Genomic DNA, 27514 nt, shown 5'->3' with positions numbered 1-27514 from the left:
ATTTTCATGGCCAGACTTTCAGGAAACGAGTTCAAAGCTCACTAAGGTCACTGAACAGTCAAAATGAAACAAACATTCGTTGTAGACTAGTATGTATTAGAATGAAACAAATTACTCACCAACATTATAGTCCATGACATAAAAGGAAACTTGTTTTACTTTCACTATGTTTTCACAAGATTTTATTTCACTTTTCTTTTACAAGCTGGATAAAAATAATGCTTTGGTTAGATAAAAACAGAGACAGGTCTTTAGCTCAGCCCTGCTCCATGGATCCATGGTGCCAGTGAAAGAATGAGATGCTTAAGGAAAATATTGCGGTTTCTGCAAGCAGCTTTCTCTCAGGCTGGTCTAGTAAAGGGGTTTAAGAAGAGGTACTGAGTCTTTGTTCCTCAGGGGCTGACGCCTGCTGATTTTTCACCCTGCCTTTACTAAGGAGTCAGACATTGCGAAAGTGGACAATCAGATCAGATATTTTAGAAACTGGACTGGTTTAGAAACTTTAGATTCAAAGGCCAAGCTTGATTTGTAATTAGAAGGTTGCTAGTTCAAGCCCTGCCACCGCCAAGTTGCCATTGTTGGGCCCGAGTAAGCTCAATTGTTGTGTTCATAATTACATTGCTTTGGATAAAAACGTCAGCTAAATGCTATAAATGATTGAGTATCAGGCAATTAGAAAGTAAACTTGAAAATACTAACAATGTTAATCTTGCACTGTTAATGGAAAACAAACTTAAATGTAAATGACCATGTAAGCCTATATTTTGATTTTGATCTGCTCCTGCTCTCAGTAAAGGACATGAAATGATATAAATTATACCAGTATGGTTTTTGTTCAGTATATTGAGGCACTGTAATACTACAGTTTCACTGCATGTACATTCACAACAGAAAACAAAAGTGACATGATGGCAATGTCATGATAATGTTAATACAAAAAATAATAATTGTATGCATCACATACATCAGAGTACATCACACAAAAAACTGTAGAAAAAAAGTTCATTTTTTAAACTGGCATTATTTTTGACAAAGTAAAAAAGAACCAGTCACTGGCGCAATTAGTTCCTCTGTTTTAAATGCATGTAGAGCAATACTTAATAAGAAAAGCTGCAGAGTGATCGTAGGTGATCACAGTGTTGGCAGTCAGCGGAGACATGATGGAGAAGTGGCACAGCTGAAACCAGTCCTCATCAACTCATGCAAGTACAGCAGCCACCATGAACCATCTACTCTAGCCAGAAAATTCACTTTGAAGAGCCTGTTTGGTTGTTTCATAACCGCTCTCAATTAGTTTAGTTGCCTAGTGGTAAGACTTATTGCTGTACTGTGAAACCACAGTACAGAGGTTAGTGTGGAAAAGGTTTTCATACTTGTTGCACAGTGCTCAGAGCAGCTGGTCTCCAGTCTACAGAGCCTTCAAATGCATGTAATTCAGTTTGTTTCAGTGACTCAGACACAGAATCCAAATCAGCACATTTTAAGTTGGCATTAATGTTTGCCTTCTGTTAAGAGGTAATATTAATAATCACTATATGACTGCTCATAGTATCGTAGTTTTGTAGTGTACCTAATCATATCATACGTTCAAATGGCTTACTAGCAAGCATGCAGCTTTTGCAAATAATACAAAACCAGTCACGGTTTACATGGTAAAATTACAAGATAACTAGATAAATTAGTGGTATAAATATATGTACATGCTTTTTACAGTTGAGTCCTTGTAGGCAATATGAAAACATGCTTCCACAGAAGCCCCAAGGGCCACTGCAAATATGAGCACAAGACGTTTTGGCATCAGACACTCCCAATGGCCAGCATTGCGTTGTGTTGGTCATGTGTGATGCAAGTCTTAGAGAAAAACAAACAAGAAAAGTTCTCTTTTCCAAGAGTCTTGAACTGAAATTCAGATATCCACTCGAAGATTCACATATTTTAGAAGAACTCAAATTCCCTTTAAAACCATCCAGGAAGGGGCACTTGAGAAGTAGTTGAGCTTGTCAGTGAATTCTCAGGCTCCATTGTGAAGGTTTCAGTAAGGGAAAGGCCGTATCCATCCTCCAGGTTTTGTGACCCAGTTGTAAGGATGATCACAAAGATTCCCCAGCAAAAGGAGCAATCTTGCTGTGGTCTCTGTATACTCAGGTTGTTCTGGACTTCAACACCCATTCACAGTGGGGATTCACACGGTACACCTCCAGTAAGAGAGCATCTGGGTCGAGACAACGCTCCCCTGGGTTACGAAACAACTACAATCAATCAATCGATCGATCAATCAATCAATCACATATGTAGTTATGTGGGACACTCTGGTAACACCGCAGTGTTGCAGTACATCATTAATAAGTGTTTGTGACAAGCTAAGCTTTATTTTACAGACTGGTAGAAGCAATCAAATATAGTAATCAACTGAATTACATATTCTTTGTAAAAATGCAGGGGACAAAATTGCGAAGCATCACTTTTTCTGAGAACATCTTCAGCTTACCCATGTTCCCTCCAACCTCAAACAGAAACTGCCTTTGTCTTCTACCACTTCGAGATCCCTGCCTGGAAAAAGGACAGTGAGATTTAGTGAGCCACACACCCAAAAGCCAGTGATTGTGCAGTTGAACAGAGCTGTTCACACACCCATTCTCAAAGTCAAAACGGGCCATCACGTCTCGTGCTTTTGTCCCACTGTCCAGCTGAATCGCCATGGAGACCTTGGCATGGAGTGGCGCCTGCACCCTGATGACCCCGTCACGAAGGTCAGTGACCTGTAATCAGAGGGTGAATGGATTAGTGCAGCTCAATCTTCCTAGTACTATCAGTTTTCCTAGCACTAGCAGCCATATCCATGCATTATTCTAACCCTGGCCGGCTTCTGATGGAACCGACCAGCGAGGGCCGTGTGTGTAGCGCGTAGAGCCAGCACCCACCTCGCTCTTCTCCTTCTGTCTGTCTGACGTACGGCGTCGCAGAAGCTTTCTCTTGGTCTTCTCAGAGCTGGGAGTCTTCTTGCCCATGGTTGCCTCATTCATCTTCCGTATGTGAGAGATGATGAAACACGGCACCTGAAGCAAACAGACTAAGAGTCACGGCACGGCAATCAACTGCCATGTTTGGGTCAGTCTGCACTCTATCTCACAGATTTCCAAATTCAAGACCAAGCAGCATTGGTGAACTTAGGTGAACCCAAATCATTCCTCTACAGAAACACACCAGTGGGGGTTTTAAAAAAAACTTAAGGAGTAGCCACATTTTAAAGATTATTTTAAACCACCACTTCCTTTTGGTGGTTATGACTATTCAGGTGCATTGACCCATTTTGCAGATTACTAGGTGTCTCTTCAGGAACATGCGGACAGGAGTCTCACCGTCCACAGTAGGTCCTGGTGGATGATGAGCAGCTGCACCAGGTGAGCAGCTTCCACGGCCTCCTGCATCTCCTCCTGCATGCCCACCTTGCCCCGGCAGATGAAGAGGTTCGGCGCCACAATCATGGAGACATTCCACAGACTCATCCGGTTCATTGCCTCAAATTCCACTACCTTCCTTAGGAACTCCAAGAGAGCCTTTAAACACCCACACACCCACACACACAGTAACAGAAAACAAAACAGACTCTAGAACAGTTAAATGGTGATTACTGGTACCTATATAAAAGTAGGAACTTAACAGTTATGGAAAAAACCTAAATGGAAGAAGACAGTATAATCTTAGCTAAGTGAGTCATATCTGGACTTCCTTGCTTTTACAATAATTAGGTAAAAAGTAGCACAGAAACCCATACAAACGAACCAGATTTAGCTGATTTGTCATGATGCATCGCAGTCATGTGAGAAAACTTCAATACCTTAAACCTAAGTGTTTATAATATCCATACCAATACCATAATCTCAGCAAAGTCACAACATTTTAAAACCATTCTGAGGTGCCTGTATTACAGAATCATATGTAGTGTTTGCATTTCGCGGTATGGAATGTCACATGCTCTCTTTAAACAGTTTGAACAGAAATGTCTGTTTATGCATTCTCATGTAAAGAATGGCAGTTAGAAGGGGTATAAGCATACACTGGCAAGCATTTATGGCTAAAAGCAGTCATGATTTCTTCTTTGAGTTACTGAAAGTCATGTGGGGCTCTAACAAAAATGATAAGACAGCAGAACACAGCCATATGTCAAAAAAGAGGGGAAGTACAGACAGATGGAGACCTGCTAAGCAATATGAGCTTTTGAATAATAAGCCATGTCTACTTCTAAACATGCATTAAAAGTGTCAGCTTCTTCTCTTTGATGAACAATGAAATGATAGTTCACAGCAAACTCGCCTAACCAGTCTTTCAACCTGGAGTGCATTCAAATGTGTCTCCACTGGAATGAACCCAAGCACGCACACACACATGCACCTACACGCACACCCCCCCACCCCACACACACACAAACATGCCTGTTATCTATCCTCTCCCCATAATTAGATGACTGCCACACACTACCCTGCATGCTACCTTTAAGTAGGTTGAAAGACTGTGCAACCCACCCACTTCTCCTCCCACACAGTTCAAACACTGAAGGGTGCCAATTAGCCTCAAAGGAGAGCAAGCAGACAGAATACTCCTCAAAACTTTCAAGTCAGTACTCTTTACAAATGCTAAGCACTGGTAATGGATGATAGCTTAGACAAAGTCCTTATGATATTAGAAACATGCATCATCTACCCTGTTAGACTATAAACCAAACTCAAATGACAACCAATATCATATATCCACAGGGCTGGACTACTGATGAGATTATAACCACATCCATATATCAGAGCCATAACCACAGGGAGTCATCGGTATTCTGATGTGATCACTCCATCTGCAGTGCATAACTGCCCAGTAGGGGCAGTAGTGAGTAGACAGGACAGCAGAGCAGCCTACCTTCAGCGTGTCCCTGTTGGGCTCAGGCAGAAGCAGGATGAGGAGGTGCAGTGCCTGCAGCTGGTGCCTGGGTGAAGTGATATCTGACACAGCAGGGACAGAGCTGTTAATCTCACAATACTCACATGCATGCACACACACCTGTAGTACACTGCTAAGTGATAGGGAGAGTCTTCAACATTATCTGCTAGCCACCTGGGGAAAAGGGTTTACAATAATTCGTGGTGTTACTGAGAAAGCATATGTGGTAATTCCTCACAGTTTCAAGTGAAACTCATCACCTGCTTTGCTTTGTGTACACAGAAGTGTTACACATCTGTGCAGTGATATCTGGACAGCAGGAGGAGCTTACTCTGGGCGGCTGTGAAGGCAGGCAGGTGCTGCAGTGTGAGCAGAGGTGACGGAAGCTCTCTGATGAACATCTTCAGCAGGCCAGCTGCGTCGTTGTGCCTCACCTGCTCCCAGTCAAAGCTGCCCTCGTAAAATTTCGTCTCTAGCTCCTGCCGCAGGTACTGCAGGTTTACACAAACAAAGCGTTACCATTTAGGCGTACTTCAGCTACCCGGATTGGATCTGGATACACCATCATATTGGGAGGAGCAGGAAATTTCTTTTCTTCACATTCACTGGAGCTGTCATAAAGCATCACAAGCAAAGTCATTTGTAAAAAAATCATATGCTAAAAGAAACCTTTCAGCAAACATCCTTACCACAGACTAAGTTTGAAGTTCCACTCTCTAAACAAACAAGCAGACCTACACGTCATCACTCAGTTCTGATAATCAGCTCCATGTGTCCGACAGCCTGCATTATGCAAGCGGTTCACCGTGACAGCTTTCTCAGAGCAAAGAGGGGGGTCTGCAGCGGTGTCATAGAGAAGGAAAAGGCAGGCCAGAGCCTCCGAATAGGTTCCTTCTTAGCACGGGAGGAGCGGCCATGTTGGTAGGGACTCCTACCAAGATTTAGAGCATCAGTCTCCTTCATGGTGACTAGCATTGCTGGTAATTTACTACACCAAAATCAGGTTTCATAAAGGACTGAATAATATAAAAACAATTAGGAGCAGTTATTTTTGGTTTTAATTTGAATCCTTTTGTAATTCTCACTTGTCTTTGATTCATTCACTGAATGATTGTTTATCAGGACCCATTTAGCCTGATCAGAGATTATTGTTATTCAAAAGAAAATCACTATCAGAATTCTGGTTTGTCTTTTAGCTGGGCTTATCTGTTCCACATGTCCAACAGCTTGCAGTATATTTGGGTTATTCTTCATGTTCGCAGTGCTGAAGTAAGCTCTTTTGGTGGGAAGGAGGAGGCTATAAACAGGTCATCTTTAAATGCATCTCTCTACCTATGGCAGAAAAGGGCTATCGCAGAAATGTTTATCTGGACTCAAGCGCTATTAATTAACTGCTAATCATGTGCTAAAAGATACAGCTGCTCCTTGAAATTCTCTTCTGGAATCCATCTCTGCCAGCTCTCGTCCCAGACAGGGCTAAGGTCACATGGAAAGTGGGTGCACTGCCAGAGGAGGGCCTCCTCTACCCACATACTGCTAGCCATAATGCACTCTCATCACCCACACATGGCAAACTCAACACATGACCCAAAGAAAGAGGGCGCAGAGGCAGCAGTAAAAATAAACAGTTGGGGCAAAGAGTCATGGGGAGCAGTAAAGAATGAATATAGTGGCAAAGAGACAAGACCCCAAAGCAGTGGAAGATAGACATCAGGGTTTAAAAAGCTCAGTGCGCAAGTCAGGCACCATCCACTCTCCATTCATGACATACATTCACCATATGACGTCAGCAGGTCTGCAAAACCGAAGCCAACTGTGGCTCTCTAATGCCAACAGCATATCTACATACATATATACATTGAACCAAATTAAGCCATGACACATGGTGCTCGAGAGATTTAAGATTAGCTAATCTTTAAGTGGAACACAAATTCAGAGCTGTCCTGTACTTTTTTTGGCTCAGAGTGTAGAGTAAAGCTATAACAAAAATTCCCTCAGTCATGGGGAACACTAAAGAATGAACAGAGTGGTATGAAAACAAGGCCCATGAAGATGAATTTGCATTCAAGGCCACAAATTACCTTCACTCTAGAGGCTGAGCCAGGCACCCTAAGAATTCCCTCAGTCTGTAGCCCCGTCTGCTCCAGCTTCGACAACAGCTGCATGCCAAGAAGTAAACACACACACAAACATATTCAGAGATAGCCTGCCATATCAAGACAACATTGCTCAATCATGATTATGCTTATAGAGCTCAGGAATGTCCCATGTTTGCTCAGTAACCTAAAGGTGCTTATGCAAGCATGTTTCCATCTTGCTGGTTTCTTCCAATGTTTTTTCTCATTCTGACTCTCTGAGATGCTCAGAGATAACTCTTGTGGGCAGTGTAAGGGTTACTTTTCAGCATTCCAGCTATTTAACAAAAGATAGAAGCTGCTTTATCTCTGTTACTGATAATCCAATCAGACAGAAAGACTCTTAGTCAAGTACTGAGGCCCAAACAAGGCAAACAAGACAGGACAGGCTGTGTTGTCATTATTTAATTCAGTACTGAACCTGCCAACACCCTGGAGTGCAGGCGCTCAGAGAGATGGATGTTTGGGGTTTTATAAAATGACTGTATGACACTGAACAGCAGTAAAACTATCCTCAGCTGTGAGAATAACATGGAAGTTATCCATACCTTTATTCTGCTGTTTCTTTCACAAGAATCAATTTTAACAGCAGGAGTGCCACACTGAGTACTTTACATTCATATATATTTATAATAGAGCTCTTTTGTCATTCAGCTGTCTGACATGAAGTTTGTCTTAAAATATAACACTTTGAAGCAGAAATCACTACAATTTTCACTGCTGGGTTTTATAACAGAAGTTATCTTCCCAGATAGCCTGATATGTGCCTTCACTTCTTATAGGTGGTCTACTGTATACCTGCTACTAATAAACCGTGTTCACTTTTAGTATTTTAGCACTGTAGAATAGAATATTCTTGTGCTTGCGCCTTTGAAATAGATCACGTGCCATCTCTTGCATACAAGGTGCTTTACTGATCAACCATTAAGGCCAATCTTAAGCTAAATTTCACTGGCAAAGGGAGTTCTGTTCTGTTAATACTTTTAGCCAATAATATGGATTAATCTATGAAATGCAGAGTAATATAACTTTAATTTCCCAAACAAAATGGTACGGAAAAAAGGGGTTACCAATTTGCAGTTAATATAGAGTATGCCCCATGCTCAGTAGGCAAAAGAGAGTCTGAGGAGAAATACAGCAGTTTAGAGCAGTCCTCCTACCCTCCTAGGCAAAGTGCTGAAACAAGGGGGAGATGTGATGGGCTTTTTTGGGAAATAATTTTTTAAGAATGAAAAGAAAGGGCAACACAGGTCAGAATAACACCAGATATCACGCGGTGGCCCAAGATGAGGAGGGAGGTGCCTGTGACCTAACCCTGAGAAGTGCTGACCAAGAATGTTCCAGAGCAGCCAGGGTACAGAATCCCAATCTCCAACTTTCCACTTTGGGAAGAACCAGAAAAAGCATCACTGTTCTGTTTCAAAAACCCACTCCATGGCCCAGCAAAAACAAACCCCACGCAGAGAGATAAGCTGCGCACCTTTTTGAAAACAAGCGGGACTTTGGAACCAGGAAATTTCTTTTGGTCATTTTCCAACAGCGTAGTCAGAGGAACTCCAAATATGCCAGTCTCTGCAGAGGAAAGTGAGAAGTGTTCAGCCAAGATGCTTCCAAAAGAAACGCAGAAACAAAACGGTATCTCCAGCAGAGCTCACCCCGGCCTTTGCTCCGTGCCGCTCGGTTCCTCTTCAGCTCAACACCCATGGCATCATAAAAGGTGGTTAGCTCAATCAGAGAGATGTAACCAATCTTCTTGATGTCTTCTGAGGATAAGTCTTGTATTCTTGTCACCCCCTGCTTTGGCTTCACAATCTGAAACCTCTAATTAAATAAATAACAAGGAAAGTCCTTTAAGAAGTTAACATCAGAGAACATATGAAAGTATGTTTTATGATATATGGATTTTAACCCAGATTAAGGTACTGCTCCAGAGGTCTCTATAATGAATGACCTGCATCCAATACTGATGAAAATGTCCTATCCTGCTTTCCTTTTTTTTTCCTCTCTCAATGCAAAAAAATGTAAAAAATAAACAACAACAACTGCAAGCTTTGCAAGACATCTGGGCAAATCCTCACCATTTGGCCATGTGATTAGAGTAAGGAAAGGAGGCAAACTCACAGCTAAGCCTCTGTCCCCTGTTCTCACAGGTAAATCGCTTTCCCATTCTCTCAGATAAGCCTCCATCATCTGTCCTTACAGCTAGATCCCTGTCCTTATTCTCACAGGTATATATCCCTGCTCCCTGTCCTCAGAGGCAAATCCCTGTCCCCATCCTCACAAATAAGCCCCTGTCCCCCATCCTGGTCCGTTGGCAGTCCCGGCAGTCAAGGCCCTTTCGATGAGCCGTCACACCCTCAGAGTACGGCACTTCTAAGGAAAAGATGTTCGGCTCCAGGTGATGTCCTGAAATACTGCTCTCCACTGAGGTAAAGACAGGGCACGATTGACGAACTGAAACGAACACGATCACTTACTTTAACACTCAAATCTATATGTTGGTCAATTAAAAAAAAATACATTACCATAGTGTCGCAACTGATAATTTGGAAAACTTGGGCACTGAGCTGTATTTCACTGGGGCGATGAGCCCCTAACTAACCTTTTGGAGGGGTCCAGTGGGGTAGCCTCTGTACAATCTGGCCATTTGGGGACACTGGGGGTGTGGGTTCAGCTGGCTGTAAGAACAAAATTCATAATCATGGTTAATCATATAAAATCAATCCCTCTTATCCCGAAACCCATACTTCAGCCCCAAGTGATAAATAACAAAGTACAAACATTTTAGCCAATCTGATGTGCTATAACAGATAACACTAGCTGGAACAGTGGAGGGGTGCTGCTGTTTAACACAGCTGACACCATGTTTATGGTTGTTTAGTTATACAATTTAGAAGGATGAAGGCCAAATCCTGCTATATGTAAAAGCAACACATGGGTATACAGTGGATTTGGGGGAATGCAGTGAGGGTAAGAACACAACAGAGGGACAAAGAGTTCAAATAATAGTTTCACAATTCTCCATTCAAAGCTGTTCAAAGACCACCCATTGACCTCTGCTGAAAACCAGGGCTGAAAATAGCCCTAAGACAGGTTTTGAACCCTGTGTACTGTTCAGCCTTGAAGCAGCTAAATGAGTTTCCATTCAAGCACTGAACAACCAGGGCCTTTTCACAGTTCACCTGAAAAATAACTCACTGTTCTCTCACTCTACTTTATATTAAAGCAAACACTCAAGCTTCTGCCACATAAAGGGCAATCACTAGTAATAATATATGATAGCCAATGCACTGTAATTACAAATCTTGGTGAATAAAACATTAAATCTAATTAAAGCTCAATGTCCACCTATCTCTCAGCTTTCTTTGATTCAGTTGTTCAATAATTGTGCAAATAATTTGATATCAAACAGTTTGGAACGATCCACTGTTTAAAATAAAACTAACAGAGCTTTTCTGAGCTTTTCTTTTTTTTGAACATGGCTGGTGGAGAGATGCAGAGTTTGAATCACTTCCTGCACTTCATGTCATAACTGATCAGTTTATTTTCATAACTACACTTCCTCCTGGGATTCACCACTCTCTATAAGCTTTATTTCACCAGAAAGAATTGCCAGCTTTGCCTGTATAGATATAAATATGATCTTGGTATATCGCTTTACTGTTTGTAGCTCTATTTCAAACCTGCATTCTTAGCTTAGCCACAGTCAACACTGTGGGTGTCCAAGGCAGTGTGCCTCAGCTGCCAGTCCAGCTGGCTATGAGTCACTGCCATACACTCTGCCAGTTTTCTGTCTTCCTCTCTCTCCATTTCTTTTCCCTATATTTCCCTCTCACTTGCACTCTCTCATTCACTCATTCCATTTCTCTCCATCTGTCTCCCCCCTATCTCAGTATTTTTTGTCCAAGTGTCCACTAGAACATTCGAACAGACTATATTTTTGGCTACATGATGTTAAAATGGTACTAAATTCAAGAAACAATTATGTATTATTGGCATTCTCCAAATATTTCCAAGTTTGCTGTGTTTCTATAACACTCATTACTGTTAGTCCCGGCTGGACAAACCAGTTGGTCATCCACTCCAGAAACTCTCACACTGTGGTGGTCTTGAGAGCCTCCTTTATTTTGGCATTTGTGCATAAATTCCACAAAAGGCCAGGACCTTTCTGCTCCGTCCACAGCTCTCATACATGCTATGTTGAAGCTAAAACAAAGAAGCCCAAAATCATCGGAGATAGAACATGAGCAGTCTCAGGTTCTCCTCCTGTTAGCTTTCATCATTAGATCCGTGCCAGTCAGTGATGGCTAATTTAAGCTCTGTTTGCGACTTCCTTATGCTCATGCCCATTCTGGACCTTCCACATTCCAGTCTCAGTTGTGAAGACTGACGCCTTTCGCATGAGCAGAGAGCAGCTGAGTTGAGCAGTGGGTGCATCTTCTGCATGCTCACGAGGTGCTTGCCTTTCCCTCTCCTGCTCTGCACACGGCTGTCAGGCAGGCCATCTGCATGAGCCTAAAAGACAAGGACCCCTGAGCATGTATGGAACCACCACTCCCACTCGGTATGACACAGGATCTGAGGAAGAGAAGCTGCCCTACCCTTCGCCTACACAATCATGTCAGACAGCTGAAGGACAAGAGCTTGTGCAGCGGATATGACATGTGGGGCCAGTAATGTTAAGAACGAGCTAATCCTGCAGGATATTTGGTCCCATTTTAAAACCCAGACAGATGAATGTACTGTTTAACCTTGACTTGAAAAAAAAATATTTTGAAGACCAAGAGTTAACTTAAGTAAAATTAAAAAAAGGTATATGCACATCAAGTTGCTATTCAAGACTATTAAGCTAGTAAATTTAAGCCACTACACTCCAAAGATTGGTAAATCTTTTAGGGTGACGTCTTTTCAGAAAAAAAAAAAAAAGTACCTAACAGTCAGCATCCGCCCAGTCATACATGATATCTCCAGTATTTCTGCGCCTTCAGCTCACCAACGTGTCAGCTGTGGAGAACACGTCTCGAACGTGGCGTATGGGCTGCTTGTTCCTCTTGCGCAGGGTCTGGGTGTAGTTGTCCAGGCGTTTCTTTACCATGGCAGCCTGGGATCGCGTAAGTGTGGAGAGGAGAGCCTCAGCTGGGCTGTCAGTCAGAGTTCCAGACACCAGCGTGGAGAGACCTGCTTCATGCAACCAAGCTTCCTCCAGTTCTGCTTCTAATGGGGAATTTACAGTTATACCTTAGACAGAATAATGAATGTGTGGCAGGTCAGCTATAGCTATTTTAGGCTTCAGACTGGTAGTAAAACCTGATTTCTAAATATATATGCAAATGATTTAAATACAAATGTTTTTTTCCCCCTTCTATTCAGGTCACAATGGCTGAACTACAAACTACAAGTCTGAAAGCCTTAAACTTAAAAAATTTGGCATAAAATATAAAACTGATTTAAGCATTACATACTCATAGGATTATGTATATTACATTGGACTGTACACGATTTGAGCATGCGCAATCCTATGACATCTTAAATCTAAATTTTTCCTCTAAACTTTATAAGTTATAAACAAATTATAAACAGACAGTATCTCATGGTATGGTCTGCACTTACCATCCATGACGCCTTTTTCGACTGGCTCCTGCTGGCCTTCTGGACAGGCCTCCTCAATGTTCCTCACTTCTCTCCAGTAGTCCTCCATGGACAGCCGCGTGTCTCGAGCTGCTGAGCGCTCCTGAGAGGAGGGAGGCATCGCCCCTGCCGAAGTCATCATCGCTAACCGCCGATTCTGGGATTTCCTACCAGAATGCATCACAGTACGAATATAGTTACTTAAACCCATGTGGCTCAGATGAACCATGGTGATATAACACAATGACAGAACTACATTCCATGAATCACTGTGGAGGTGTGCATGTAGGAGACCACATCAGCATTACTGCAAAAGGAACCATGGATGGAGTGCTTACACCCACGGAGAGGTAGGCACTGAGCAGAGCAGGCCCAGCTGAGGAGTGTTTTAATCCATCCCTCATCCATATCCTGGCTTTACTGCCAATAATAGCCAGCCATCATTATGGCGACTCCACAAAAGCAGACTTGGCATACCACAACCAGCTTCAGACAGAACCAGACTCTTGACAGTAGCATGGCCACTATCAGGAAGCACACACTGCCCTTGTTCCTCCCACAACACAGCACATAGGGCGTCTGTTTGCCATTTCACCACTATAGGCCTGTAATTGCACGTAGCCCTGGTGACATCACTGAACAAGTAATGCTGCCCAAAATGTGGCAGAGGTTCTGAGCTGATGAGGTCCAATGGGATGCTGGACACTCAGAGCCTCCTTGAAGGAATCAGAGATGAAAGAGCTTGGCACACCACGTAGACCTTCCCCCTTATCTGCCCCAGCAGCTGAGATGAGAGGGAGGTAAAGATCTGAACAGACCACCCCTCCACCTTTTCACTGTGGAATCTTCAAGATAGAAGTTGGTAAGATGATAAGCTGAAATCATGGTAGAAAAGTAAACAATGTATAAAGTTTAAACACTCTCCAGTTAAGGTGATACCACTTCAATGGTTTCAGAGAATAAAACTAAGATGACAAAACAAACAAAGCAAAGCAATCAGATCCAATTTAGATTCTCAACTTCCTACTCAAATATTGATCAGGATGAACTAGCTGACGATGAACTGCTAGGCTTCTTATTAGCTCTCTCAGTTTCACTGCCAGGAAGTGAAGCAGACTTCACTTAGAGGAAGTTATCGATCAGAACCATGCAAAATGGTTTATGTGTTAAAAGCAGAACTTCATTCTAATAGCTTCCGAATTCCCCAAGAGGTTTCTGCTCATCACTTCCAAAACTTCTTCCAAGAAGTATAGCGCGCGCGCGCACACACACACACACACACACACACACACACACACGAAAACATTTCGGTGCAATGATTCATTTGAATCTAGATTGGCATGGAAGCCTATGTAATCTCCATCTGACTTTGGAATGCATCCCAACAGATTTATACCACTGCTTTCATTAGATGATGCTCTGGTTAGCGTCTAAGCTGTGGCGTTTCATTCACTGACGGTCACACAAGAATGCAGTGCTTGTTGAAAAACAGGTTTACAGCCCCATCAGCCAGGATGCATGGTCTACTTCTCTTGCTAGGCCAATGTGCCCTCCAAGGAAATAGTATTGTTACAACTTTGTAGCTTTGCAGATTTCCTACAAAAGAAGTTGCCAGGAAAGCTGCAACCACCAATCACACCATTCCAAACTTAACTGTACACAGATATTCACACCAGCTTTTTCACATCTGTTCCTATGATACTGGAATTGTAAGATCCGATTTCCTGACCAATAGCAACCCAGGCTATTATCAAAATAAATTCATATCCATTTTGTTTGCCTGTTGCACTCTCTCTTAAGAAATAAAGGCATTGCATATACTTTGTGTCAGTCATAAGGGCTCCTCCTTTTCTAAATTTATCTTAGCAAATGTGTCCTTAATGAGTATGTACAATGGAGTGGTGATGAAAACTATTCCACAGCCAGATTCTCACTGACACAAACAGACAGGTAATGTTCCCTAGAATGTACAAATAAATCAGTTACACAGATCAGACAAGTTTCTCCAAGATTAACACAGCTAGGCTAAGTGCATAAACTTCACAAAAAAAGTTCCCCTACATAAAAGTGATGTGCGTTTTCTCAGCATAGCCTGTACAGGAATTCAGATGCATAGCTAGAGCCACTTTCACAGTCCAAGACACCAGACAGAGAGGCATTATTTCACCATCAGATTACTCAATTACAACAAACTTGGTGCTACCGGCCAATTTCAAATTCGCATAACCAGCACAACCTGCAGCTTCCATGACAATGGGTATGTATGCACAGCATGACTTTTCACAACACATTTCAGAGATGACTACTCTATAGGCCATACTTTGCCATCATTCCTTTCTAAATGCATGCTGCTAGGAACTTGTCATAAATGACTCCTTTAAACTAAACAGGTACTGAGAGAAAGCATGGACCTCTAGCTCATTACTCTAAACAGCTCAAATAAACAAAAGGATCCATCAGAGAATCTACATCTGCCAGTTTAAATACTTTTTGTTCAAAAACGTTCCATCACAGACACTGAAAAGTAATTAAAGTGCTTACCAGCACTGATTTGTTAATCTGGGAAAGAGTTTGAAATACTACATTTGAATTCCTACACAGTATAGCACTACAGTGAGTTTAGTACAGATAGGTGATGTGCACACTGGCACAACATAACTAAAGAACATGCTTCTTACTTCCACTTCAGCACAGCACAAATCCTGACAAAGCCTTTGAAAATGAAAAGCACAGAACACACCGCACAAGCTCATGAATGAATGTGCACAGCAAAGTCTAGTGTAATTAGCATGTGCAGATCATCCAACCAAGAAACACAATACTAAATGTTCCAAAAGAATAAATATCCCTAGCAAACACAGACTTCGCCTATTGTTGGAGAGGAAAGCACCGATTACCTTTCAGCGTCTCATTCAGCTGGGGAGGATGAAGAAAGGGCATTAGGGTATCCCACTTGGAACGGAGATATAGATCATAAAAACAAAGCCAGTTGAAAGCAAAGGGAAAGAAAGACGGAGCAAAAGAGAGAGGAAAGAGAGAGAAACAGAAACAGACACGACAAGGTTAAACTGACCCAATCTCAGGATTTCCTCCTGCAGTGGCAGGAACTGTGAGTGTAACCTAAACTCATCTCCCCTCCCTCTCTGCATCTATGCTTCCCATTCCGCTGGAGGCGAGCAACTTTCCAGCACATACACTTTTGCCTTCCATGTCCCCCACCCCTCCTCTCTCTTCACCTCATCCTGTCCTGTTCTCTCTCTCGCTCTCTCTCTCGCTCTCCCCCCCAGCTCATCCTGTCCTGTTCTCTCTCTCCAGCTCAGCTCAAAGCCTCCTCCTGCCTTAATCATTGCAGCCCCCCACTTCCTTTCTGAGGTCATTAAATGCCCATTGTCCTCTCTGTTTACATCGGCTGGTCTCTTGAAGACTCCATCATCAAGTATGGTGAAATTAAAGGGTGATATGAGCAGATCTGAGGTCTCAGCAGCTGCAAAGTGTCATTTTGGAAATCCAAAACATTCCACAGAAATACCTGAAAACTACCTTAATCTTTTATAAGGCATACATATGCATGAACATTTCCTCCAGTTTCTTATCAATCACCACACACATCTTGTTCCCTGCACTGGAAAACACCCCTAGCTAGAATAAACAACTGATTAGTCCTTGTCTTGACTAAAGAACAACAGCTATTTCACGTTTTGGCAAAACCACCACATCAACAGCAGGCAACCCTAGAATGAATTTAGGTCAATGAAAAAGTGCTAAAGTAGAAACATGTGGGACACTGGTGTTCAGCCCTGTGAGGCTGCTCAAACCAAAGACAAAAGCAGAATGCCCTTAAAAATCATGACCTCATTCCTCCAGGAATGTCAACACTAGAGCCTTGGTGCCAAGAGCACCATTCAAAAGCAATAGCTATTCAAAAACAGAACCAATTTTAGTGCCTTTGTCTTAAACCAACTTGTCAAGCAATTCATGTAGGGTGGGGTCCTCTAACTCCATGCCCTTGACAGGAAAACCTTTTGGAGTGCTTTGTCAAAGGTCTAAATGGCCTTTCACTGGCCATATATTTAATCGACTAAAACCTTTTCCATCTCTCATATTGACTAAAATGGGCATCCATGTCTATGCCGATAAAATCAACAGAGTGAAAGAAAGAATGTGCCGAACTGCTGACTGTGGCACATTGTTGGAAAATGTTGAAGTGTAGACTTGCCATGTATCAGCTAAGGTTTTCAGCTTCATTGAGCACCATCAGTTCAACATGATTTCACCAGAAAACTATGTCAACATCCCCCAGTTAAACCTTAAAATAAGAAACATCTGGATTCTAAAAAAATGCCTTGGAGAGCTTTAACAAAACCATATGTACCAGGCCCAACACTGGAGGGTTCCAGCACTGACCCTTAATCATGACCTAAACACACTGCACCCATTTCATAGTGTGACAGCTTGACTAGGGAGACCGAGCAGTTGTTATCCAGTCACAATGACATTAGCACTTAGGCTAGTTTCAGAAAGTTTGTCAAATTTCATTCTTTGCACTTGTATTATCTTACACATTGATTTTACTCACATCTGGAGGCCTTTCTGCAAATGATCACTAGCCTGGCAGTCTTTGTTCAAAAGCAAAAATTACAACACTGGACTTTTATGGCATCATGGCATACCATTTTTACATTTTCAAAAAAGTTTTTTTTTTTTTTTTTTTAAACAGTGCATTTTTAGATGTGTAGTTAGCATGTATTCCCACTTCAAATGATCAAAAATAAAAGGCATATGTAGCTCCTTTAAGAACTCAAGTATGCAGAAGAATGTATCAGAAAATCTTCAAAATGTAAAAATGGTGATAGTTAAAACTAATCAGTTAGGAATAAATATATAAAAGCAGTAAGTATCTATAGCTTCAAAATGTAAGTCTTTGGGCACAAACATTTTCCCAGCCCAAACTGCCACATGTTCTCAGCAAATGCAGCCAGGTGCCATTTTTGGCAGTGTGTGGGGGATTTATGAGGAATCCCCTCACTCTGATGGCAGCCCCAGAGGGGCTATATTTATTCAGTGTCACCCATCAACAACACTGGCTGGTCTGTTCATTAAACCTGAAGCTTTTCATGGGTCAGCACATTGCGATGCTCAAAAGATGTTTAAAGGCAGGGCATTAAACAACAGGACGTCATAGAGAAAAGATCAGTACAGCAGGGCCTCAGAGAGGTTAATATCGCTGATCTTTAATCTGGCGTGCTTCAGATGGTCAGACTACAAATGAAGATTTAGGCAAGCAACACTGTGATGATTCATGGATTCAACATCAGAGAAATAGAAAAGAATGACTTGGTTTTAAAATGTCTTGCATGAATAATCCAGTGCAGAGAATTGCCACAAACAGATCTTGAATGCCTGTGGCTGATATGAGCAATAGGAGACAGCTGTAGATTTGGGGGGGGGGGGGGGGGGGGGGGGGTGACATGTTTTTCGTCATCCCTGGTCACATGAGCTTAAGTCATAACCACAATAAGCACTCCTTTGTCAAACAGCAGCTCAGTGTGGAATGCTTTATTGTACACAACTAACTTTTAAAAGGTATGTACTTAATAACTGTTTAAATCAGTAGACAACAAAACCTGGACCTGGTAGCTAGAGAGCATGATTTGTTGATCAAGAATCCATTACATGCTATGTACAAGCTATGTCAAAATGCCCAGCTACAAACCAAAAATATTTTGCGTAGTTAATGTCACTTTTTAGTTACTTGGATGAGGTACACTGCCATTTACAATTCGTGCATTGGTTAGAGACATAGGAAGGAATTAGGACATCAAACTGTTTTTTTGAGATATTTGAAATTCACACACACACACGCTCACACACACACACACACGCTCACACACACACACACGCTCACACACACACACACGCTCACACACACACACACGCTCACACACACACACACACACGCTCACACACTCTTTAGGGTGGCCAGGTGTTCAGTTTTATACCAGTCAGTCCAGTTTTTCAGCTCTCTGTCCTCTGTCCAGCAGAACGCCTCAGTGAAAACATATTTGTCATCTTTCTGCCGTGAACAGAGTTTCTTTCCATTGATCAATATTATTTTAGCATGTCATTGGGTCATATACAGGTCAAAGCAAATATGCTGTATTCATTGGTTTAACAGCTCACCTCACACCTCACTTATAGCCCAAGTACAGAACGTCCACACTCTCAATGCTAATCAGTTAGGAGGTACGCAACAGCATGAAAACACCAAAAAGAAAGACAGCTTCAGTTCTTAGTGGTCAGCACATCCTTCCCTTCTGGGGAACAGGAAAGATTGCTGCTAAGTTTGGTGAATAAAATACTAATTTACCTTACAGATGTTTAGATCAAATTGGTCAGCGGTGTTAGCTAGCTAGGAAGCTTATGGCTTTTCATATTGTGTGATGTAGTCCCATATCCCCAGCACCCACTCTCTCGCACACACAATTCATGAAATTAACATCCTAAAAATTAGGTTGTGTAATTGCAATTGGGTAAAGCAGTAGTCATGGCGGCACAACAAAAAAGAACATTTAAAGCTCTATTTCAGACAGTAACATTATAAAAGCAGTAGTCCAAAGACCATAAACTGGCATATCATGGAAAGTAGAGTAGTAAAGGAATAACATTTTTAGAGGTGATCTCTGATTCAGATTGGGAAACCCACTTTCTTCCCGGTGCTTGAGGATGTCAAGCAATAGAGTTGGCTTACAATTCACTTTTTGTCTTAAACTCTACCTGGAAAATTAGCCCTGAGAGTCTGGGCCTTTGAATTTTGCTTAAAACCCTCTCTGATGAAGTTTACTTCATGCATATTTTATATAATATATATATATATATATATATATATATATATATATATATATATATATATATATATATATATATATATGCGCCTTTGAAAAGATATCCAAAGGAACAAGGTAATAAAATAAAGAAATAAAAAAGAAACACATTGCATTCCATAGTTTTGCAAAAGGATTTGTTAAATTGAATAGTGACTGAGGGAGGAAATGCAATATACAAATTATGCCCATTTATACCCATAATTAGGTTTATATGGACAAGTGACCACCATAATATAAATTTGTTTAAGGCTGCAGTGGAACACAAATGAAATGGAATAGAATTCAACATTCTCTAAGGTGTTCCGCATTCTAAGGTTATCACATCCACTTTTACAGCCATTTACTGAAGACAATGTTCCATTCTGTGACATGGCACACTCATTAGTGATAAGGTAGATCTTGGAATTTTTATTATCCCTCCTGTTTTTTGCATAGATTCTAACTTAACACATTTACCAAAAATTCTCTCCTCTCTGTAGCATTCTGCCAGATTATGCAAAAGAGTTCTAATGGTAGAGGGCCAAAATACAATTGAACATGTGTGCATGAGGGGATTGCAAAATGACCTGGATGCTGAGGAGTCAGTCACTGAGTGCTAAGTTAATGATTCATGTTGCTTATCTAGAACGTCACACATTCCCTAAATGCACAAGCCTGTCAAACAAACACCAAACTCCAAACAAACTGCTATGAAGCCTTTGGCCATTCTTAGGTTTGTCCAAGAAAGGCTAAAAAATTGAACACAATAAAACTGCCTTGAACCCCTTGTGACTTTAACCTAATGTTTCATCTATTCATTGAACTTAAAACTTTAAAGAAACTTGTTTCCATGACTACACAGTATGCCTTTTAACCCAAAGATTAAAAGTTTTTATCCAATTATTCTAATTGTTTGACATACATTGCATATCTAAACTACTTATGACTACTTATATGTAAACTACTCATGTGCTACATGACAGGGTAAGCAACGTGCAGATTTTAGAGCATTGCAAAGTATTGAATCAAGGATAAGATAAGTCTTTAATTTCCATGAATAAACCCTCATTACAAATCCTGATACTCACAATAACATTCCATCTCCGATTTTTCCCAGTTAGCTCTTATCTACTTTCTGTACACATACTATAAAAACCAGCACCAGTAAGCCAAAATCATAAAGGTTTCAAATTGTAGGAGTAATGACAGCATTTAGTTCATGACATCTTTCCCCATCAGTAAGTAAATTAACTTCATATAACAAAAAGTTAAACATGATCTTAATTGTTACCTATTTAGCCAGTTACTGTATCTAATCAGCTCCAATAAAATGGGACCCACAATACACTGCAACCATAAATTTAACAGCAATTCCTATATGAGTTAACTGGAATATCTGGGTGGAAGGATAATTTATGTTTACCTGTGCATGGTGGGATCCTTCTCTAGATGAGTGTATCATAAATGGCAACCTCTTCTCATGTCTGTACGAAAGTAGAATGTGCAGTATTCACTCTCTACCTGAGTCAACCCCCCCCCCCCCCCGCCTCTGGAATGTGGATGAGCAGTGCTATGAAAAGCATCTTCCATACATATTTCCTGCTGCATTTAACTCTCATGAGGTCATTAGTCTGTGTCAGGCTAGCAGCCAATTTGGATATTCATATCATTATGGCTATAGGACTTTGCCAAAGTACACATAAATCACAGTTTATGTGATCCTGACTATAAGATTGTCTATCATATTAATCAGAATTACCACTATTTGCATATAAATTATAAAACTTTGTCTATTTTTTTCTGTCAAATACTGTCTTGCAAAAGTACTCATTTAACTCTTAATAATGACCATATTCTTCTGGATTACAAATGACACCGAGTTTGTACTGGGACATAATTTATTTTAAAAGACTGACCTTCAAAATTACTCAGTGAAAGTGATATTTGCTTTATGCAAGAAAATATCCTCTGGTAAAAATTACCAGTTGAAAAATGTTTGCATATTCAACACCTGTCCTGTGAAACCTCCAATTTGACACATATGAAAGAAACTGTCCTAATAAGGATAAGTGGCTTACAATTGGCTTTTACATTTTACAAGTCATTTTTAAAAAGCCTTTCTGGATAGAGGACTGCGAATATAAACAAAATGAAGACCAAAGAGGAGTCTAAGGAAATTCCAGATATTATATTATAGGACATGCACAAGATAGGAAAAGGCTACAAAATAATATTCAAATGCTTGGATCTCATTGAACATTGGATCACTTGCATGGAAATGGAAGCTACATATTACTGTCCAAGAAACTCGGTGTCAGAGCAGGATAAGAACTTGCGTTGGAAGCCATAGAAGTCATGAATCACTTATAAAGTAGCTACAGAGTTCAGTGGAGACCAAAGTGAAGGTGCTCCAGTCAATGACATCAAGAACTCTGCACACAACTGTCCTTCCTGGGAAGATGACTAGAGAGTAGAAATTACTAAATAAACACATCAAAACACCATCAAGCCACTAAAAAAATACATAAATAAAAATATTAAAGCTTGGGAGAAATTTCATCATCAGCAGGACAATGCACAAGGCCAAAGCAAACATAGGTTCAACAACAAAATGGTGTATGGTCTACAATGGCCAAGTAAATGTCCAGATGTCAATCCAGTGGAGAATCTTTGGCGAGTTTGAAGTCTGCAATCCACAAGCATCGTCCAACCTGAACAACTGCACTGTTCAGCATTTTAAAAATATCTCCCGACAAATTAATTGCTATTGAATTTTGAACTTTAAGAACATGTTTCCCATAAAAATTCTAGTTGGAACAATCTGTGTCTCTAGTAATCCCAAATAATCTAATGACATAAGGCAAAGCACTTTTTGCAAGGCAAAGCACTGTGGCATGTAGTTATTTCAGTTCTACAGCAGAATTTAAACCAGGTACATTTCACTTCCTCAAATTTCCAAAACATAGAGGTTACACATACAGGCTATCTGTGCTCTATACTGGCCTGAATATTTCCACCATTCTTCTGGCTGTGAGAGATGTCAGATGCCAGAACACTGGCATATTGGCTGTATGTTGTGAGACAGTAATCCTGACAGGCCACATCTCTAAATGGTGCCAAGATGCTGCCACTCCAAACAGCCAGAGTTAAGCTTCCTGTCTCCACACCAAGCAGCAGCAGAACAATGGTTGCAGTCACATTAAATAGGTCAGTCACAAGGGTGCAACAGAAACATATTAGAAATAAAACAAAAGGTGGTTAACCAACAGACCATCAAATTACCCACAAAACACGTAAAAACAGTCAAACAAGGCATCTCTATAAAACAAATATATATAATATGATACAGAAGAAAATAGAAATGTAAAGAAGAAAATAATATTTAATCCTTTTAGTAGTGAGTGATGCTAACATGTCTGGGATATTAAAACTGAATATTATAGACTATTGCATTTTTTATCCTGGCCTTGAGCATCTAGAACCATCTAGAAGTAACTGGTGCTAATGATCCAACTGTACAGACAGTAGTAAAAGCTGATCACTTTATTTAACAAACTGCAAAAGCACCAATTGGTCAGCAGCTTTGTGTGCAAGTCCAAACTCACCAAAGTGAACAATCCTGCTCATCAGTCACACTGACCCATGCATCAACACTATGACCAACACATGCACACCACCTCTGCATGCTTTACACATTCCAAAAGTGTATAGGAGGGCGACATTTTTGTGTGTATGTGTGTGTGTGTGTGTGTGTGTGTGTGTGTGCGCGTGTGTATTTGTGCATGCGCACACAGGCACAGCTTTAATGTCATTTTACATGGCAGGCAGACAGAGAATTTAATTAGTTCAGAAATAACTGGTTCAGGGATTAATAAAGGGGCCATATCAATCAAATACCTCACAGAATTTAATCTTCATAAAGCCTTTTTAGCTTACATAGAGAACACAGCTAAATGTTCCTAGAAGTAGAAAAAAAAAGAAGACAGATTAAATTAAATTTTTTCTAGAGCATGGTGAGAAAAAGAATCTACCACTTAATAAAACATGACAGAGCCCCAACCTCCATGGATGATGGCCCTGGTCTTGATAGGACAGGTGTTGGGATCACCCCACTTAAGACATGAAATCTTTATCCACAACATCAGACTGACTGGCTAGCTCCTAATGTAAATACAAAATGCAATGTAAATATTTTTAGATGTATTAACTGCTCCTACCAACAGTCCCTGGCATATCACCGAGAGAGTGAAAGAGAAAAAAAAGGACATAATTAAAAAGGCAAGGAAAGAAAGAAAGAAAGGTTAGAGTAACACAATACCCCGTTACTACTTTGCCCTGGCACCGCTTTTCACTTACATCACCCCCTGATGAGATACAAGAGTACAACTAGCCAATCAGAAGCTAGGAATCTCTAGTCAGTGGCTCAGCACAAGGAATGATATGCAGTTGAGGTTCTTCATTCATGGAGTCCAGATGCAGAGTCTAAATATTCCTCTCTCCTAGTGTGTGTATGAGGATGTGAGTCTGTAAGGAAGGGTGGGCGGGTGTGTGTGTGTGTGTGTGTGTATGTGTGTAAGTGAGATGATATCCAAACAAAAACAGCACTTTTCTTTTACCTACAGCCAAGCTCATCCAAACCCAAATAGCAATAATAATAATAATAATAATAACAATAATAATAAATACAACTTTTAGCTGACTTGCACTCACTTAGAAACTTTATGAATAGACTAGCATAAGAGTAGGAGTATCCAACCTCATAGTATCCCCCTGACCAGTAGACATTAATCCTAATGTTGATATAATTTTGCTTCTTTTGCTTCCAAAGAACCATTTATATTTGTTTAATTGACCAATATTTCTGGCTTATTTCCTGCCTTTACTACATACATTAGCTCATATTCTGGACCACTGAGCATGCTTGAGGTCCTACACTGATCAGCTTTTCTGACGACTGACAATAAAGGAAATTGCAGCAGGGACCATGTTTATGTTCATCATTACTGGTCCTTTATGTTTTTATATAAATGGCATCCATTTATCTTAAAACATATTGATACTCGCATTAACATCATCAGACATGAAGATAAAAGATTGTCAAAACGAGTTTGCATATTTCAGTCTATGCCTGACTTGTAGAAACGACATAGAGTCACCTGTGTAATAAAACATGCAAAATAAGGAGGGAAGGACTTTTCGATTGTGAATTCTGGACAAGTGAAGTAAGCGAGATAAGGTCCTGTGTTCAAACAGCGAGTTACAATTGGTCCCACATTTTGCATTTCTACTCTGACTACAGCTTTGCCAGCTTTCTACAGCCGCTAGACATCCATTAAAATTTTAAATGATTGCGGACCACGGGGGCATGCAATTTCACAACGTTAACATTTAAATGTCTATATCACGTGTTTTATTGTTTGCAAACTGTACACGCGCGTTTCACACATTCTATGTCTGAATAAGCTTTCAAACGCACGCGTTTTTTCTACACATATGGCCACTATAACGGTCTTTAAGATATAACGTACTTAAAATGTAAAATTACAAAAAAAGAAATATGCATCATCTCAGAAACTTAAAACAGATATTTGAGGTTGGCTGTACCTGCTAACGGGAGAAGGTGTGGACCTATTCGGAACATGGCTTTCATCCGCCAAATGTATCCTTGAAGCAGTGAATGAATGGTAAGCAGTTAAAACGACGCTTCCCGATTCTTTTACATCCATTGCGTAAGAATTGCGCTACCATGGGTAGATTACTGTAGACCCAAGGTCTGTGTAGCGTACCTTTCAAATCAGCCCGTACTTCTCCCAGCACAAAAGTAAATAATGCAATTTATTGCTCCTTTCGCGCGTGCTCATATTACGGACACCACTAGCAGGAAGAAGAGAGGCACTCCACCCGACCAATCAGAGACAAGGTTTGCTTGCATTATAATTTCATTGTTTGCCAAGAATTACAGCTAGACCATTCTCCGACTCAACGTTGAAATTTAATTTCTTCCTACTAAATATATCCAGTCAGAACCTGTGACGTTTGATGCTGATTATTCACGTGATTATTGACCTTTATGTGGGTTTTAAATTAGTCAAATAACGGGTATCATGGTTAGGTTGAGTTCCTTTTCAATAATAAATCTTCTAACACGAGGGGTATTATCCTCGTATATACGTTATATATACCCGTCGACAGACAAGATGTTGATATCAAGAAGCAGTGTAACCTTATGAATGAATCCTATAAATGTCAATACTTTTAAATAGTAGCAAAGCTGGGCGTCTGCTCCCTGTTTCTTAATGCATTTGATTTTTAACCAAGATCACCTTTAATTGGTAGAGACAGTACTACACCCAACACACTCATTTCAGGTGATCTTAACACTACGAAGATTTTGGGAAAAGTACTCCTGATGACAGTATTCACAGTAGGAGGCCATCTTCCCAGGTTCCCTGTGCCTACTGCATGTCTCAGGGCTTCCTGAGACTCCTGCTCTACAGTGCACCTGCCAATGGATCCATGTTTTAGACAGGGAAACAAACTGACTTTTTGCTTTGAGTATGGACTCATGTTTTGTGTTCTGATTTGGGCTACTTTGTGTGTTTCTGCAAATGGCTAAAACAAATCTCATTAGATTAACAAAATGAGATGAAACAGATGAAAGCCACATAGCTCTCTCACTGAGTATTATGGCCCTTTTAAACCCAGTTGTGGTTATATGGTTCCTGATATAATGTAATTTGAGTAATAAGCAATTTGAGGCATTTTTTAAAACTGAGAAGTTATGAAATGGAACAGTTTATCCACCGAAATAGATATCTACATAAAGCATTTTAGAGAGCCATATGAGTATGTGTGTTTAAAAATGAAGATCCTAAAATTTGCATAACTCTCACAGAGCAGAGCAGACCTGGCAAAAGGTGCCTGAAGCATCTCAATTGTTTAGGGGTAGCTATAACAATGCATGATTCCACCACAGAGCATCAGTCTGCATCAATGCAGACCTTTGCTCATCTGAAGAGGAGGAAGCACTTGGTAGGTAACATACTGATGTACAGTCATGGCCAAAAGTTGAGACTGACATTTGTTTTCACAAATTTTACTGCCTCAGTTTTAGATCCTTTACCATATAAACATTTGACAATAGTGAAGTACAATTATAAGCATTTCATAAGTTTTTGACAAATACATTCAGTTTAAGCAAAGACTGAGAACTGAGCACAGTTTCTCTATGGGATATTGATCTGGGGAGTTTCCTGGCCATGGATCCAAAATTTTGATATTTTGTTCACCAAGGTACTTAGTTATCACATTTGCCTTGTGAAATGGTGCTCCATCATGGTGGAAAAACAATTGCTCATCAACAAATTACTCCTGGACCATTGGGAGAAGTTGCTCTTGGAGGTTTTCCTTATTATTTGCCATTCCTTATTCACAGTGTTCTTAGGCATAATTTTGAGCAAACCCACACATGAATGGTCTCAGGACGTCATGCCAACAGTGAGGCATCACTCATGGTAGTGCTAACCTTTTCTTCTCTGGACAATCATGTCCTAATGTGAAGGGGGCTTCATCAGAGAACAGTAACTTTACCCTAGTCCTCTGTAGTCCAATGCCTATATTTGCTGCAGAACCAGTCTGCCCTTGATTTTTTTTCTTGGAGAGATGTGGCTTTTTTGCTGCCCTTCTCGACACCAAGCCATTCCAATAGCCATTCTGCCTCACTATGCCACACCAAGCCATTCTGCCTCACTATGCATGCAGATGCACTCACACCTGCCTTCTGCCATTCCCGAGCAAGCTCTGCACTAGTGGTGTCCTGATCCCATAGCTGCATCCTCATTAGGAGACGGTCGTTGTGCTTGCTGGACTTTCTTGGGCATACTGAAGCCTTCTTCACAGCAATTGAACCTCTCTCCTCGAAGATTTTGATGATTCAATAAATGGCTGATTTAGGTGCTATCT

General features: G+C 40.8%; 1 protein-coding gene across 6 annotated transcripts; it reads right to left on the bottom strand.

The window, feature by feature from the left end:
* Positions 1-75: 75 nt before the first annotated feature.
* Positions 76-25439, bottom strand: arhgap28 (Rho GTPase activating protein 28). 6 transcript variants are annotated; one of them, XM_035530599.1, is made up of 16 exons: positions 25339-25356; positions 25157-25216; positions 12672-12856; positions 12055-12275; positions 9664-9739; positions 9343-9515; positions 8717-8882; positions 8542-8633; positions 7008-7085; positions 5258-5417; positions 4906-4988; positions 3360-3557; positions 2922-3056; positions 2632-2759; positions 2489-2550; positions 76-2233 (listed from the first exon to the last, which is right to left on the bottom strand). In XM_035530599.1, the coding sequence occupies exons 3-16, from the start codon at positions 12829-12831 to the stop codon at positions 2142-2144; spliced, it is 1824 nt and encodes a 607-aa protein (XP_035386492.1). In that variant the 5' UTR covers positions 12832-12856; positions 25157-25216; positions 25339-25356; the 3' UTR covers positions 76-2141. The 6 variants fall into 6 exon arrangements, with proteins under 6 accessions (XP_035386492.1, XP_026857679.2, XP_026857687.2 ...); XM_027001878.2 differs by lacking the exons at positions 25157-25216; positions 25339-25356 and adding exons at positions 15587-15641; positions 15763-15903; XM_027001886.2 differs by lacking the exons at positions 25157-25216; positions 25339-25356 and adding exons at positions 15587-15605; positions 15763-15903.
* Between the last annotated feature and the right edge of the window lie 2075 nt (positions 25440-27514).

The sequence above is a fragment of the Electrophorus electricus genome, chromosome 10 (assembly GCF_013358815.1).
Source record: "Electrophorus electricus isolate fEleEle1 chromosome 10, fEleEle1.pri, whole genome shotgun sequence".
Lineage (NCBI taxonomy): Eukaryota > Metazoa > Chordata > Actinopteri > Gymnotiformes > Gymnotidae > Electrophorus > Electrophorus electricus.
Note: the sequence above shows the minus strand (reverse complement) of the source record. Positions and strands in the feature narration are given on the sequence as shown.